Source organism: Bicyclus anynana, chromosome 5 (genome assembly GCF_947172395.1).
Source record: "Bicyclus anynana chromosome 5, ilBicAnyn1.1, whole genome shotgun sequence".
In the NCBI taxonomy this organism is placed as follows: Eukaryota; Metazoa; Arthropoda; class Insecta; order Lepidoptera; family Nymphalidae; genus Bicyclus; species Bicyclus anynana.
In genome coordinates this window covers 19061732-19076074 of record NC_069087.1, presented here as the reverse complement: position 1 = coordinate 19076074, position 14343 = coordinate 19061732, and the positions used below count along the sequence as shown (strand labels likewise).

The window sequence follows — 14343 nt, the reverse complement described above, 5'->3', positions numbered from 1 at the left end:
ACGGCGACGCCGCGCGTACTGCGCGACCACACGTCACGCTCACACGCTGGCGCTCGTGTAGCTCCGCGGTGGCGCAACTGTGGGGTGGCTCGGGGCCGGGCTGGCAGAACACTGCGGACACAAGCCAACGGCTCGAGAGGCAGAGATCATAGTGATTCACTAATTCCTCCGATGCTCAGAAGTAATGTAACGTTTAAACCACCAATAAATTCGCCACTGGCCTCAAATGGCATAGTTACGCCGCTGTTAGATAGGCACCTTTTTATCAGTAATATTTTTACTTTTCATATTTTTTATTATTTCCTTATTTGACAATAAATTATATTTTATTGGCGGATAGAGATTAGCTACTTGATACGATTTGTATTCGCGCACTTACGTCGAAGCCGTCGCGTCGCGTCGCGTCGCGTCGCCCGGCGGAGTGCTGTACTGTACAGTAAGTACTGCTGCTGCTGCAGAAGTCATCGTGCCTAGGTGTGACATACCTACCTATTTACGAACTCTAATACCAAGGATATCTAGTAAAAGAATAGATGAGTCATGAGTGATAGGAATCATCAAGTTGCACGCATAATGTAGATCTAACACATTTAATATATTAGGTAGGTATAGTTCGGTACCTTGCGACAGGGCCGGATTAAGAAAGTCTAAAAATAATCATAACTGTCAATTACCTCCTGCCAAATTTCAAGTTTGTAACACTACATTTTTTCTCTGTCACAAAATTCGTCGTTCATTGGACGTCGAGGTGCGTGGCTTCACCCGCGCAGTTCCTGTTCTCGTATAAAGTATATCCGGTTCAGTAGTTTCGGAGCCTATTCAATGCAAACAAACAAACAACGAAACCTTTCCCCTTTATAATATTACTAGCTGATGCCCGCGACTTCGTCCGCGTGACCTCGTGAAACTCGATGTAAACTTGCAACCCGTATTTCACCCCATCCTGTTAATATTTTTTTATTAGATCATCAGACCCTTAATGACAGTCACAACCTATCTAGGTGGCAAGTCCTCATCAATACAAATAAATCAAGCCTGATCACAAGATAAGTAACTATCTAGTATAAGTATAGTATAGTAAGCTATATAGTAGTAAGCCGTTGCTGTAAGTGTCATTCGTCTTCATGTCCAGATCCCTAATGACAATCACAAACTATCTAAGTGGTTAGTTCTCGTCGACACAAATTCATTGAGACCAAACACAATGAAACTACTGTAGAAGATGACTGATGAAGAGTACCAGTCGTGTGTGTTTCGGTTCCATCGTCAGATCGACTCCAGACCTTCATGAAGTTGTATTGCTTTATTATTAGAATACCTAATGAAAAAAGTAACAAACGCTATAGCTGTTCTAACGATTTTTGAAAGTTTTCCTCGTTTTCTCCAAGATCGCACCATCAGATCCTGACATGATGACAATGGGATTACTTCAAGAGCTTCCCATTCTAACAAGAAAAGAATTTTAAAAATTGGTTAGAAATGAAGTTCTGAGGTAACAAACAGAAAACGATAAAAACATACGCGTCGAATTGAGAACCTCATTTTCTTTTAAAGTCGGTTAAAAAATCACATATTGTGTCATGACTTTATTAGTTAGTGTCGACACTTTGTGTGTTGTAAAGAATATTTTAGGTAAATTTTTTACACCTTGGGTTACATTATTATTGGAGTTTTAGGAATGATCCCTATTGTTTTTAAAATATAATACAGCCATGACGACAGATCTTGATTACGTGACCTGTCGATAACAAAATATGTCATTTCCATACATCTTTCTAGTTTTCGAAGCGTTAGCAATCGTAGAAAGAGAATCGACGTGCCACATGGCTAGGGGGGCTGGCCAGACGGTCGGCCTGCGATGTAGTCGTTGGCCGCGCCGTAGTAGACTTAAAACTAGTAAATATAGACTTAGGTGGACGACATTGAGATCTGCGGAGAACGTCGTTATGTAAATGAGGAAATAATAATTAATCGATCAATTGCTCGATAGCAGCGAGCGGCCCGGCCGCTTCCGTGCGCTGGCGCGGGCTGCTCTCGTGTTGGCTGACTTTCGAGTTTCGTCTCGTTGGAGACATAGACATACTTGCTATGTGCCTGGCGCCGCTCCGCCCGTGCGCGGTCTACGCCGCGCACGGCTCCAGTTCCGGCCACCCGGAGATCGATCAGATGTAAGTCTACATCGTACACCGTACAAGAATTTTGTAAAACCACGTGGGAAAAACTAATAAATTAATGAATCCTGCTAAATGTTACTTGTACTTGTGTGCAAAAATGTGACATAACGTGTCAGGAGATTAACTAATTTCAATTTATTAATTGTTTGTGTTTTATCCATTATAAGGTTGATGTCCATTGAATGCCAACGCTGGGCACGCGGGTCGGTCACTCGCAGGGCTGGATGTTTCCGCGCCGGTGTCGCAGCTGCCCGACACCGCTGTGCTGGAGCTCCGTGCAAGCGGCCGATGTCCAGCTGTGGACGTCTACCGGCTGATAAGGTAAGGTAATTTACTAGAGTTGGAGATAATTCAAAATCAAAATTATATTTCAAGTAGGTTCAGTTTACAAGCACTTTAGATACGTGAGTTGACTATTTGTAAAGATTCACTTACCTACCAATATACCTACTTTGATGCGTTCCGACTCCACGCACGACTTATTGGTCTTTTTATTTAATTAAAGCATTGATATTATTAGATTTGTATTATCATCTAATCTAATACATAATATTATTTCTCTCAATAGACTTCACCAGTTTGTGAGGGTTGTTGTGAGCCATGTGCCACGTGTCCATCAGGCGCACGCCGCACTCGTGCCGTCGCACAGTCGCACAGTCGCACAGTCGCACAGCTGCACAGCGCTGTCGGGTGTACTGCGCTGAGTGCTTGTGTTCCATTTTGGTTTGTTATTTATCTCCAATGTAACGCAAATAAAGAACTGGTGCGAGCCCAAGGCCGCCCAGTGTGCTGACGTCACTCCCATTGAAGCTTTCGCCGGCGGGGCGGCGCGGCGCTGGGCGCGGGCGGCGCGGGCGGCAGAGGGCGACGGAATTAACTCGACAAAGCTTCGAGCGGCGCACGACGCTGTGAGCGTATCTGTATAATGTCTTAAACGCACTGACTATGAATTATTTTTATTAGGAAGTTCTGAATTCTTCCAATATTGGAATTGAATTGGCCTGGTTGTCTGATCCTGTATACCGACTGACAAGGCGTTTTCGTACAAACACTTCAACACTTGAATGTACCCAAAGTCAATTCGGCATCTCATCTCTGTAAAGACCTCAGTACAGCTCAGGTTTCCACAGAGTCGAAAGCTTTCTCACAGTCCACACTTGTAGACACGACTCAACAACGAGATGGGTCTGTAGTTTGCCGCGTGTGGTTTATATGGATGCGTTTATGTGGATGCGTTTATGTGGATGCGTTTATATGGATGCGTTTATGTGGATGCGTTTATGTGGATGCGTTTATGTGGATGCGTTTATATGGATGCGTTTATGTGGATAACGCTACAGTAGTTCTTCTTTCTTGTTATTTATTTATTTTTCATTTAGTAACTAGGTGCATACAGTCATCAAGTCGGCGGAAAAATTAGATTACGAGTAGAAGTCGAAATGAACCACGAAAGCCTAAATTTTGGATATGACGTCGGGAGAGTCTAGAAAAGTTTAACTTTAAATTCTCGACCGAGATTTCCTATGTGCATTTTCCACCATCTTGAAAAAAGGTTTGTATTTAGTTTTTTTACAATAACTTGTTTCTGAGTTGAGATACGAACATTTTGACTCAACACTTTTTTGTTGCTTTGTGTATGCTCTATCTATAGGTACCTATCATAAAACTGGTGGGGGTGAAATAGGACTTGGAAGTTTGTATGTAAAGTCCTTCATTTTTAGAGTTATTGTTTTAAAAATTTGTTCATAGATCATAAAAAATACGAAATATAATGGGATTCTAAAGTGGTGAAAAAGTTTACATTGATTTCCACGCGGACGAAGTCGCGGGCGTCCGCTAGTTGTATATATGTACAAAAATACTAAAAATAATGTCATTCAAGACTTCTAAATCGCACCCCTAAAGGGTTAAAGTTTTTTAAAAATTATAAATCGTTAATGTTTGGTGTTATAGTTTTACAAACTGATTATTGGACTATTTATTTCGTATAAAACATGCGAAAATAGAAGGGGTGAAATAGGGTTTGAAAGTTTACATCGATTCGACATACCGGTCGAAAAAGTCAAAAAAATTTTTGACTTTTTCCGAGCCGGTTTGGTCGTAGTCTGAATCGGTTCGGGCCCAGACTTAGAGAGCCACGTCATATCCAAAATTCAGCTCACTCGGGTCATTTGTATTTCCAAATGCATAATGTCACGGGACGAAATAGGTAGTCGAACAACAGGGCAACAGTCGGCAGGAGGCAGGCAGGAGACAGGAGTGCGCCCGGCGAGTACCACTGGCAACACTGCTCAGCGGCAGAAGTGTAGGCATCTTAAGTTATTGTTTATTTGAATACGACTGTACGAGGCCGACCGTCAAAGATCGGCGGCGGCTTGCGTCAGCCGCGGGTCGGAGGTGCTGTAGGCTATCGCGCGACAGGCTATCAGCGCCGCAGCAGCGATAAGTCGGCCCAGGGGCTGCGGCGATTACTCGAACACGCCTAAACCGATTTCAATATTTCTTTTTTGTTTGAGAGGGTATGCTTACCAATTGGTCCGATAGGAATAATGTCAGGATCTGATGATGGAATCTTGGAGAATTCGAAGAGAACTTTAAAAAATCGTATGGGCCACAGTAGCGTTTTATATTTTTTCCATTAACTTTTTAACACTTTAAAGGACTACAACTTTATGAAGGTCTGGAATCGATCTGATGATGGAGTCGCAACACACACAAGGGAACTCTTTAACGGTTTCCAATAGTTATCTTGTGTTTGGACTTGATTAATTAGTGTCGGCAAGACCTTTCCACCTAGATGGGATGTGTCTGTCATTATGGGTCTGGTTATGAAGGCGGGAGACAGTTAAGATGTTTACAGTAGCTACCTCAATGTTTACAGTAGCTACCTTGTGTTTGGGCTTGATTAATTTGTAATGATGAGAACTTTACATCGATATGGGTCAACAGAAACAAAGAAAATTTTGAATGTACATATTACGTAGGGATAAATGGGGAGTGATGTATGCGAGTAAAGGTTAAAGTAGTATTTTTAAAATTGGTTTGGTTGATTGTATCGAGTTACTAATCATAAGAAAATTATAACGTCGTGGTCACGACGTTATATTATTAAACGACGGTAACGACTTAAAAAAATACAACCTACTTCAAAATTTGAAAAATGTTTTTATTAAACTAAAAAGCGAAAAATAACATCGTACCTATATGCTATTTTCTCAGTTTTCTCAGTACGATCCGTTGGAAGGCGCTACCAAGTTAGTGATGTATTGTTTATTTGTGATGTATTAATTAACGGCATACACCGTGCGTTCGTCACCGCGGCACAGTCGCGACTGTCTTCACCCCACGATCACCCCGGTTTCAAGGTGCGTAGGTATAGCTCGTGTTTCGACCTCTAGTATGAAGTCCAACTACTGGTTATACTGTGACTAAACTGTGCGCACCCCGATGATGCCAGTGCTCGACTTTGACTCCAGACACACAAAGGTTACACAGCTAAGGATTTATTAGTTTAAATAAGTATCCCAAAAATACATACTCTGAATACCCAATCATCATCATCATCATTATCAACCCATATTCGGCTCACTGCTGAGCTGAGGGGTTAGGCCAAATTTTTTTTTCGAAAATACCCAATAGCAATGCATAATAGCAGTGTCGGTTGGCGTGCATTGCATAGATGCAACTAGGCGCTGCTTACCTTAGGTACGAACCTGTATTAGAAAATGAATTTTGTTTTTTTTTTGCCCCATTTGGACGTATATTGCCTACCCCAGTTAGAAACCTTATACATGCCACTAGCAGTAGGAACATTGAGCTCCCCCACACCGCGCTGCTGCCGGTGCCGCAAGCCGGAGCGCGGACACGTGCAGCGGGCTGCAGCCGGAGGCCGCTCCACTGATCGATTGATTTGATTTCATTGATCAATCAATCAATCACTGATCGATTGCATGTCCTAAAGAAGCCGTACTAATTCAGGAATCGTCAATTCCTAAGCACGCCGTCGTCGCAGTAGTGTCGTGTACACATGCATGTCACGCGGCAGCTGACACTTGATAAATAACAATTAATGACAGCGCTGACAGTCCGCTGTTTGTTTGCGCTGTTTGCGCGCCGCTTTGTGTTGCGACTGTTGTGTGCGCTGTTAGCTATTAGCTGTGCAAACACTGTGCGAGAGTATCGCCACAGAAAACATATGTACATGCGCACAGGCTCGTCTCGCCGCCAGCACAGTTATCTCCTGTAGTGCCGCCTGCGACTTGCGGCGGCTGTGGCTGTGGCGCACAACTCCATATATCACTAAACGGCTGAGAGACGTTTTGTTTGGTAGCGGCCCGACTATGTACATTCTTACCTAATGAAATATGGAATCATTTCATGAAAAATTTAGGCTGCTGTTGTTTAATGATTCTGAGAATGAAGTATACGAAGTGCTAATTTCCGATATTTGACGCGATCACCTGGTAGACGAACGCGCCAAGCATAATTATTATTATTCATTGTTGTAGTTAACGACCTACCTACTTGTTATTTGCTAACTTAAGATATGCGATGACGATTGATAATAATAAGTAATTATTATTCGTCAAATTATAATGTAACATGTAAACAATATTAATTTTGTTATCTGCAGATACCTACTTAATATTTATATAATTAAGTACATGTTCGTTCTGACGGTCTGACCTCGGTGTTTGCACTTGCGTCATTTACTTACGCCTACCTATGCTGCCTATCCATCGCCGCGGTTGTCCGCTCGCTGGCTCACGGCTGTCAATCAAAAGATCCGAGTTCGATAACTTTTTCGGACCGGAACACTAAACACGAGTAGATAAGTGAGTGAAGGTATTAGCAACACGTTGACATCTGTATCAGAGTAAAAAGAAACTGTATATCCGTGTACGAATATTTCAATTACTTAACATAATTAATGTAGGTAGGTAGTTACTGGGCAGGCGCGCGTCCAACACTTGTGTTTACTACTGTACCTGCGCAACAACTGACATTTTGTTTCAACGTACTTGCCTACATACCGAATACATATTAATTATTATTACAGCAGTTTTAGGCGAGGTAATGAGGTATAAACAGAATGACGTGTGTTACAGAAGGTGGGAGAAGTAAAATAATATTTTCACTGTACACAAATTTATTCGATAACAATTTCAGCATAGCTTCCGCTATAATGTTAATATTACACGCTGATGGTAGTATATCAATGAATCTGCTAAACAACCCTCTATTTTATAATATTTGCAAAGTTAGTGTCTACTGTTGGTAGCACGAATATGTTAACAATACAAGTACGTTTTAATAATAGTTCCGGAGTATTATTATACAAACCAAACGTTATAATTCTATCTAAAACACATTAATAATTAAAAGATATTTATAACGATCGTAAAATAATATTAAAATATCGAAACACAAAGTTGAGAAATTAAATACAAACTAAATCATAACGTGACGTCATAGTTGTCAAGAGTAAAATAACCAATGATGAATTTATATCATGTAAAATAAATAATTATATTTATATCAATAATTAATAATAACCTCTACACTGTTCGGATTGATAATCATTGTTACTTAATTAAATTTAACTATAATAACCGGAAGTCATAAAAGTATGAAATGAAATGACGCTACTATACGCTAGGCGGCGACACTTATCTATACGAAATAGGCGGGAAGCAGGTACTATTTGTAACACGTGTTAGGTATAAGTTAGGTATAAGGTTGAGGTCTCTGAGGCATCTTCTATACTTACTAAGTAATATAATAAGTTAAGATACGTTTGTGGTATATTTAGTCGCTGGATCTGCTGAACCGATTTTGAAAATTTTTACCACTAGAAAAAGCCACGTTATTTGTGACTGTCATATATTTTATTCCCGTATTCTCACGGGGACGGGAACTACTCGGGTGAAGCCGTAGAGCGTCGGCTAGTCGCTCATAAACGAAAGTTATCGCCGCGTTGGCCGCTTTTAAATTTACATGTTTTTAATAAATAGTATAGGAAATAATAGTATGTGACGGATATGACGTCGCTCGATCTCGTGTTGGCTTCAGTGTGCTCGTGGCGTTTGAGGTGTCCACATCTCTTGTTGTGTAATTCTTTATGGGTTACTTGGGATAGGCGGGGAGAGACTTGAGTGGAAAAGGGGATTGTTAGTCGACTGTCAAAGGATCCTTTAACCCTACACATATCGTTCACAAGTACGCGACTCCACTCAAGGTAATTCTCTGTCATTCTAGGGTCTTATTTTGGTTACAGTTTAATTTGTTAATTAAGTTGTCAGGACAACTGTAGTGAAACATAACCTTTGTTCGACATTAGTTTTCTTATATTTGTAATCACCTTTGAGTACTATAATACGAATATACCGATTATGATGCAGTTTTCGTTAAGGACGTGATCGAGTTATTTCTTAGGTATAGTAGGTAAGTATCTAAAACATCTGTGCAAGCGTTTGAATAACCGTCAACTCATCGTGGCAGGTACATGACACTTTCACGAATCCGTCAATTTGTGGTAAACTGTAGGTAAAGGTACTTCATTGGTATTTCCAAGTCATGATAACCGACAGCTGATGCTGCAGCATTTATAAGTTTAATATTCATAAGCAAACTATAGACTGACGTCACACCGTGTCGCTGGCAGTGCAGTGCGCACTTGTGCACAAGTGTGCAGTGCACTGGCACGCTGAGCTGCGCCGGCACCGGGCGGCGCGCTGCGAGCAGCAGTGGGACGGTCTGAGCTTGTACACCGACACGTCACAGAGTGAAACGGCTCGTCACGTGGAGATGAAACGAAACTAAAAAGGGAAAAATAACATTATAATATTTTCTACCTAATGATTACTTTGATGGAGGTGCCAAGCCGGTTATCTATTAATTCAAGGCGTAGATACCTACCTATCATATTTTTTTTTTGTTTCTCAGTCACTGTTTTTTCTTTCAGTAACGACTAAAATCAACACCACACGGGCTTGGCATCGAATTACGATACAAAAAATATATATACAGGGTGCTCGGGAGTATTTCCCATAACTGTAGGGTTGTAGGAAAATTAATTAAAAATGTCTAAGCCCTAAGGAACATATTGTGTTCTAAAATTAATATTTTTGGAGTAATAAATATATCTGTTGTAAATAGATCTTAAATTGTGAATATTATATTATATATTAGTATCGCATTCTTATATTATGACCTAGCCAAACTTATTCATTGATAAATATCATGAAGTAGCTTACTAGTGAAGTGCGGAGTGCCAGTTGCAATATCTCGTCGACAGTCTTACCACTACGATTACGTATTTTAAAATGAATTTTAAAGGCGTGTGTCACATGGATAGTCGCAATTATTTATTTTATTTTAATTCTTTATTGCACACAAATAAGATACAATAAAAATAAGAGAAGAAAAAAAATGATATAATTATTTGAATTGCTTTGTATAAAAACTTTTTAGTATTGGTAGATCATTACTTGCCTGTATATAGGTAAGCGGATATTGTTACTCCCCGCTCCGCTCGATGATACAAACATTCCGTGTTACTTTGCAGTAGACGGCCTCCGTGGCGCAGTGGTATGCGCGGTGGATATACAAGACGGAGGTCCTGGGTTCGATCCCCGGCTGGGCAGATTAAGATTTTCTTAATTTGTCCAGGTCTGGCTGGTGGGAGGCTTCGGCCGTGGCTACCGGCAAAGACGTACCGCCAAACGATTTAGCGTTCCGGTACGATGCCGTGTAGAAACCGAAAGGGGTGTGGATTTTCATCCTCCTCCTAACAAGTTAGCCCGCTTCCATCTTAGACTGCATCATCACTTACCATCAGGTGAGATTGTAGTCAAGGGCTAACTTGTAAAGAATAGAAAAAAAAAGATGCCCGGCGGCGGCGGCCCACACTCAACAACATTGAAAACGCTAAAGCCAAGTGGCCAACACGCCTGAAGAATAATTAATAACAACAAACTTGTCCATCGGACGGATCACTCTAACAATAGAGACAGGCGTTTTATCTTGACCTTGATGCGGGTAGTTTTTATACCCTCCTGGCTCCTTAAATGCATAAAGTAGAACTATTGAAAGATATACATATATATATTTTTTTCATTTTCTTTTTACCACTTGCCACTATGCCTTTCAGATTTCTAGTTGTAACAGACTCTGTATCATCTTACTTTATCGAATTAAATCACAATAGGGTAGAGAGAATGTACTCTGAGTATGTTTTTTTATTTTTATAGACCTATTGCACAATATAAGATAAACGTGTTATGAAATTCATCCCCACTTTGCATGTTTGAGAGGTACTCTGAAAATATCTTTCATTTCACGATTTAATTTTACGATTTTGATGAATATATGTAGGTAACTGAATATGTAAACTCATGCTAAATTACAGATTTTTAGTAGTAATTGTCTCTGAGCTTAACCGCGGACAGACACACAGACTGACATGGCGAAATTATAAGGGTACCTTGTTTTAGCAGACTCAAAGGTGGTTACAAAAACAAGAAAACTAACGTCGAATAAAGGTTATATGATTCACAACATTTGTCAGGACAACTTAATTAACAAATCAAACTATAACCAAAATAAGACCCTAGAATGGCAGAGAACCTTGAGTGAATTCACGCACTTGTGACCGATGTGTGTAGTGTTAAAGGCGCCTTTGACAGATATCCCCGCCTATCCCAAGTAACCCATAAAGAATTACACAACAAGAGATGTGGACGGCTCGATCGCCACGAGCACACTGAAGCCGCCGTACCGCAAGTCGTTGCAACGCGGCGATAACACTTGTTGACTACGGAACCCTAAAAAGCACACTAAATTTAATTTTGCTTGATACAATAACATTTCTTCTCGTAGGCTGCCAGATATATCTCGATTTTACATGAAAGCTTCACCATTCTACCTGTCTTTAGTGTCATACGAAAGTGCTATATTAGTTTATGTAAAAAGCTTAAAAAGAAACTGCGCTGTACACTACAAGATGTTACTGGTAATGCAGCAAGATTTTTTATATTTGGTAAAATTCTCATTTGTTTTTTGACGCTCTTCTGCTGTTGTTTCGTGAAAAGGTGAACTCCCGATAACAAGAGAGGATGGGGTAAAGCTGCCACTGTTCAGATTAGGATTTCGGAAGTTCTCATCAACTGCCAGTACAAGATGATGATGTAAGGAATACATTTATTCCGCCATAGTTATTTCAACCGCCAGCATTTCTGTGTATCGCATTTCAGCAATATATGTTATTAAGTGACATGTAAGAATATGTACTTAGATGATTTTTTGAAAACATCGTCCACCGTTAACAACATAAACGATTTACTAAAAAATAACAAGGCCGTTTGGTTTTGTGCAAATATTTGAAAAACTATGAGATTTTTATTTTTTCATGTATGTTCATAGAAATCCCAATGAGATGAAAAAAAAATTCAAATTGCATCGTGTGATACCTACATTTGAAAAAGTTACTTAAAGGATCCCAAGTATATTTTTCTTTTAATTTTGGAACAAGTAGTTTCATACAGAAAATAGATGAAAATTAATTATTCCCTCTCTAAACCTGAAATTTAAAAAAAAATACTGATCTTATTGTCTTTTTACTTGGTTTCAGGAAAAGCTGTAGTTTCGGCCGGTTTTCAACCGAAACGAAACGGTTTTCAACCCATATGCCGCTTCGCTTCTATCACATAGCTATGGAGCTCCAGTGACCGACCGGGGGCCCCTGCCCGCGCCTCGCTACGCCCATGAGCTCTTTATGGTCTCCCCATGTTATATCTAAAATTCAGCTTTCTCGGTCAATGTGCGTTCCAAATAAAAAATATGTATAGTAATTGGACTATTCATACTAGGTACTATTGTTTAATTATTATTATAGGTGTCATTGAATTCCGCCGAGCGTTGAATGAACAGCCTCCACTAGACGCAGCGTGTGTCGCAACCCTCGGGCAGACGGACAGCTCAAAGACCGTCTACCGTGTAAAATAAATAAACAAATAAAAAATCCCGAATGCATTAAGTATAAAAAACTGAAAAGAAAAAAAACAAGCTAGGTCCAGAAGTGTAGAAAGCAATTAGAAAACAGTCGGGACCTAGCTTGTTTTTTTTCTTTTCAGTTTTTTATACTTTATGAAGACGGGTTTTTTATTTGTTTAATTAATTTATTTATTTCACACTTTTTAGTTACGATAGATTGGTTAATTTCGGATTTATTTATTACGTTTATTACAAAGTACGATAATTTATACGTCCAACCGAGGTTATGCAAATATTCAAAAAATTCTACGGAACGCTCGGGGCGAATCCGACTCGCACTTAGCTGATTTTTATAATTAATATTTTTATATTTAATTTAGTCTATTTTATAACTTCACTTCACAAACCTGCTCGCGCCTATAGTCATCCGCCTCGTGTATTTTCTATAGACAAGTAACAAATAACGTTTTTCCATTTTTATAGTTTTTTTAAACATGCCATGATATACCATTTTAGAATCTTCACTAAAAGTTCTTGAATTTGATACCCATATTGCAATATTAGAAAAAAAAAAGTCTATAGCGTCTCACAGTCGTTTTGTTATTTTTTTTAGTTTCACCTATCTAAGAACACTTGAGTTATTGAGACAAATCTACCGATATCCTAATTACGTAAATCCGTTCAGTGGTTCCCGAACAAGCCGGTTTCCGAAAAGGCTTTAGTACCATAGACCACATCCATACGCTGCGGCAGGTTATACAGAAGACTCACGAGTATAACCTGCCACTTTGCTTAGCGTTTGTGGACTATGAGAAAGCCTTCGATTCGGTGGAAACCTGGGCTGTGCTAAGGTCATTGCAGAGATGCCGAATTGATTACAGGTATATCCAAGCGTTGAAGTGCTTGTACGAAAACGCCACTATCATAGTGGCGTTTTCGTATAATAATACGGACTGACATAGTGGCACTATGTCAGTCCGTATTCAGGATCAGACTACGAGGCCAATCCAGTTGCAGCGAGGAGTGCGTCAGGGAGATGTGATCTCTCCGAAGCTATTTACCGCCGCTTTGGAAGACGTCTTTAAGCTTCTGGACTGGGACGGACTTGGCATCAACATCAATGGCGAGTACATCACTCAACTGCGGTTCGCGGACGATGTAGTCATCATGGCACAGACTCTGGATGACCTTAGTACCATGCTCAATGACCTCAGCAGCGTTTCTCAACAGGTGGGCCTGAAAATGAACATGGGCAAAACAAAAATAATGTGTAATGCTCATGTATCGCTCCACCCAGTTATAGTTGAGAACGCTGCACTCGAAATTGTAGACGAATACATATACCTAGGACATATGATCCAGTTAGGTAGGTCCAATTTCGAGAAAGAGGTGAACCGTCGAATCCAACTCGGCTGGGCTGCATTCGGGAAACTTCGCGACATCTTTTCGTCCGAAATTCCTCAGTGCCTGAAGACAAAAGTCTTCGAACAGTGCGTGTTGCCAGTGATGACCTATGGTTCCGAGACTTGGTCGCTAACTATGGGCCTCATAAGAAGGCTCAGAGTCACACAGCGGGCGATGGAACGAGCTATGTTAGGAGTATCTCTGCGTGATCGAATCAGAAATGAGGAGATCCGCAGAAGAACCAAAGTCACCGACATAGCTCAACGAGTTGCGAAGCTGAAATGGCAATGGGCGGGGCACATAGTGCAAAGAGGCGATGGACGTTGGGGTCCCAAAGTGCTGGAATGGCGACCCCGCACTAGTAAGCGCAGTGTTGGCCGACCCCCCACCAGGTGGACTGACGACATCAAGCGAGTCGCAGGGATTCGCTGGATGCAGATGGCTCAGTATCGTGATGTTTGGAAGTCCCTACAAAAGGCCTATGTCCTGCAGTGGACGTCCATCGGCTGATATGATGATGATGATGATGATGTTCAGTGGTTTGGAAGATATGAGGTAATAAAGAATACATACATACCTACATGTAAGATACGCGCGAAAAACATAACTCTTCTTGCATTCGGGTAAAAATAAATATACAGAGAATAGGGGCTTGCATAGGATATTTCCTTAGGGCATGCGATATGAATTTTAGAACTAATGTTAAACTTTTTTTACTTTCAAAGAGATTTTTATTTCATAGTTAATACCAACAAGATTGGACATTATGATA

General features: G+C 40.4%; 1 protein-coding gene across 4 annotated transcripts; it reads left to right on the top strand.

Annotated features, from left to right (window-relative positions):
• The first annotated feature begins 36 nt into the window (after nt 1-36).
• LOC112050953 (putative uncharacterized transposon-derived protein F52C9.6) lies at nt 37-14089 on the top strand. 4 transcript variants are annotated; one of them, XM_024089377.2, is made up of 4 exons: nt 37-2168; nt 2342-2495; nt 2743-2897; nt 11806-12025. In XM_024089377.2, the coding sequence occupies exons 1-4, from the start codon at nt 2089-2091 to the stop codon at nt 11900-11902; spliced, it is 486 nt and encodes a 161-aa protein (XP_023945145.1). In that variant the 5' UTR covers nt 37-2088; the 3' UTR covers nt 11903-12025. The 4 variants fall into 4 exon arrangements, with proteins under 4 accessions (XP_023945145.1, XP_052737834.1, XP_052737833.1 ...); XM_052881874.1 differs by lacking the exon at nt 37-2168 and having other exon boundaries at nt 2354-2495; nt 11806-14089; XM_052881873.1 differs by lacking the exons at nt 37-2168; nt 2743-2897 and having other exon boundaries at nt 2356-2495; nt 11806-14089.
• Nucleotides 14090-14343: the final 254 nt, after the last annotated feature.

Bases quoted from the DNA above. Each gene is read 5' to 3' on its own strand.
- LOC112050953 (XM_052881874.1), top strand. From the start codon at position 13,137: ATGTCAGTCCGTATTCAGGATCAGACTACGAGGCCAATCCAGTTGCAG.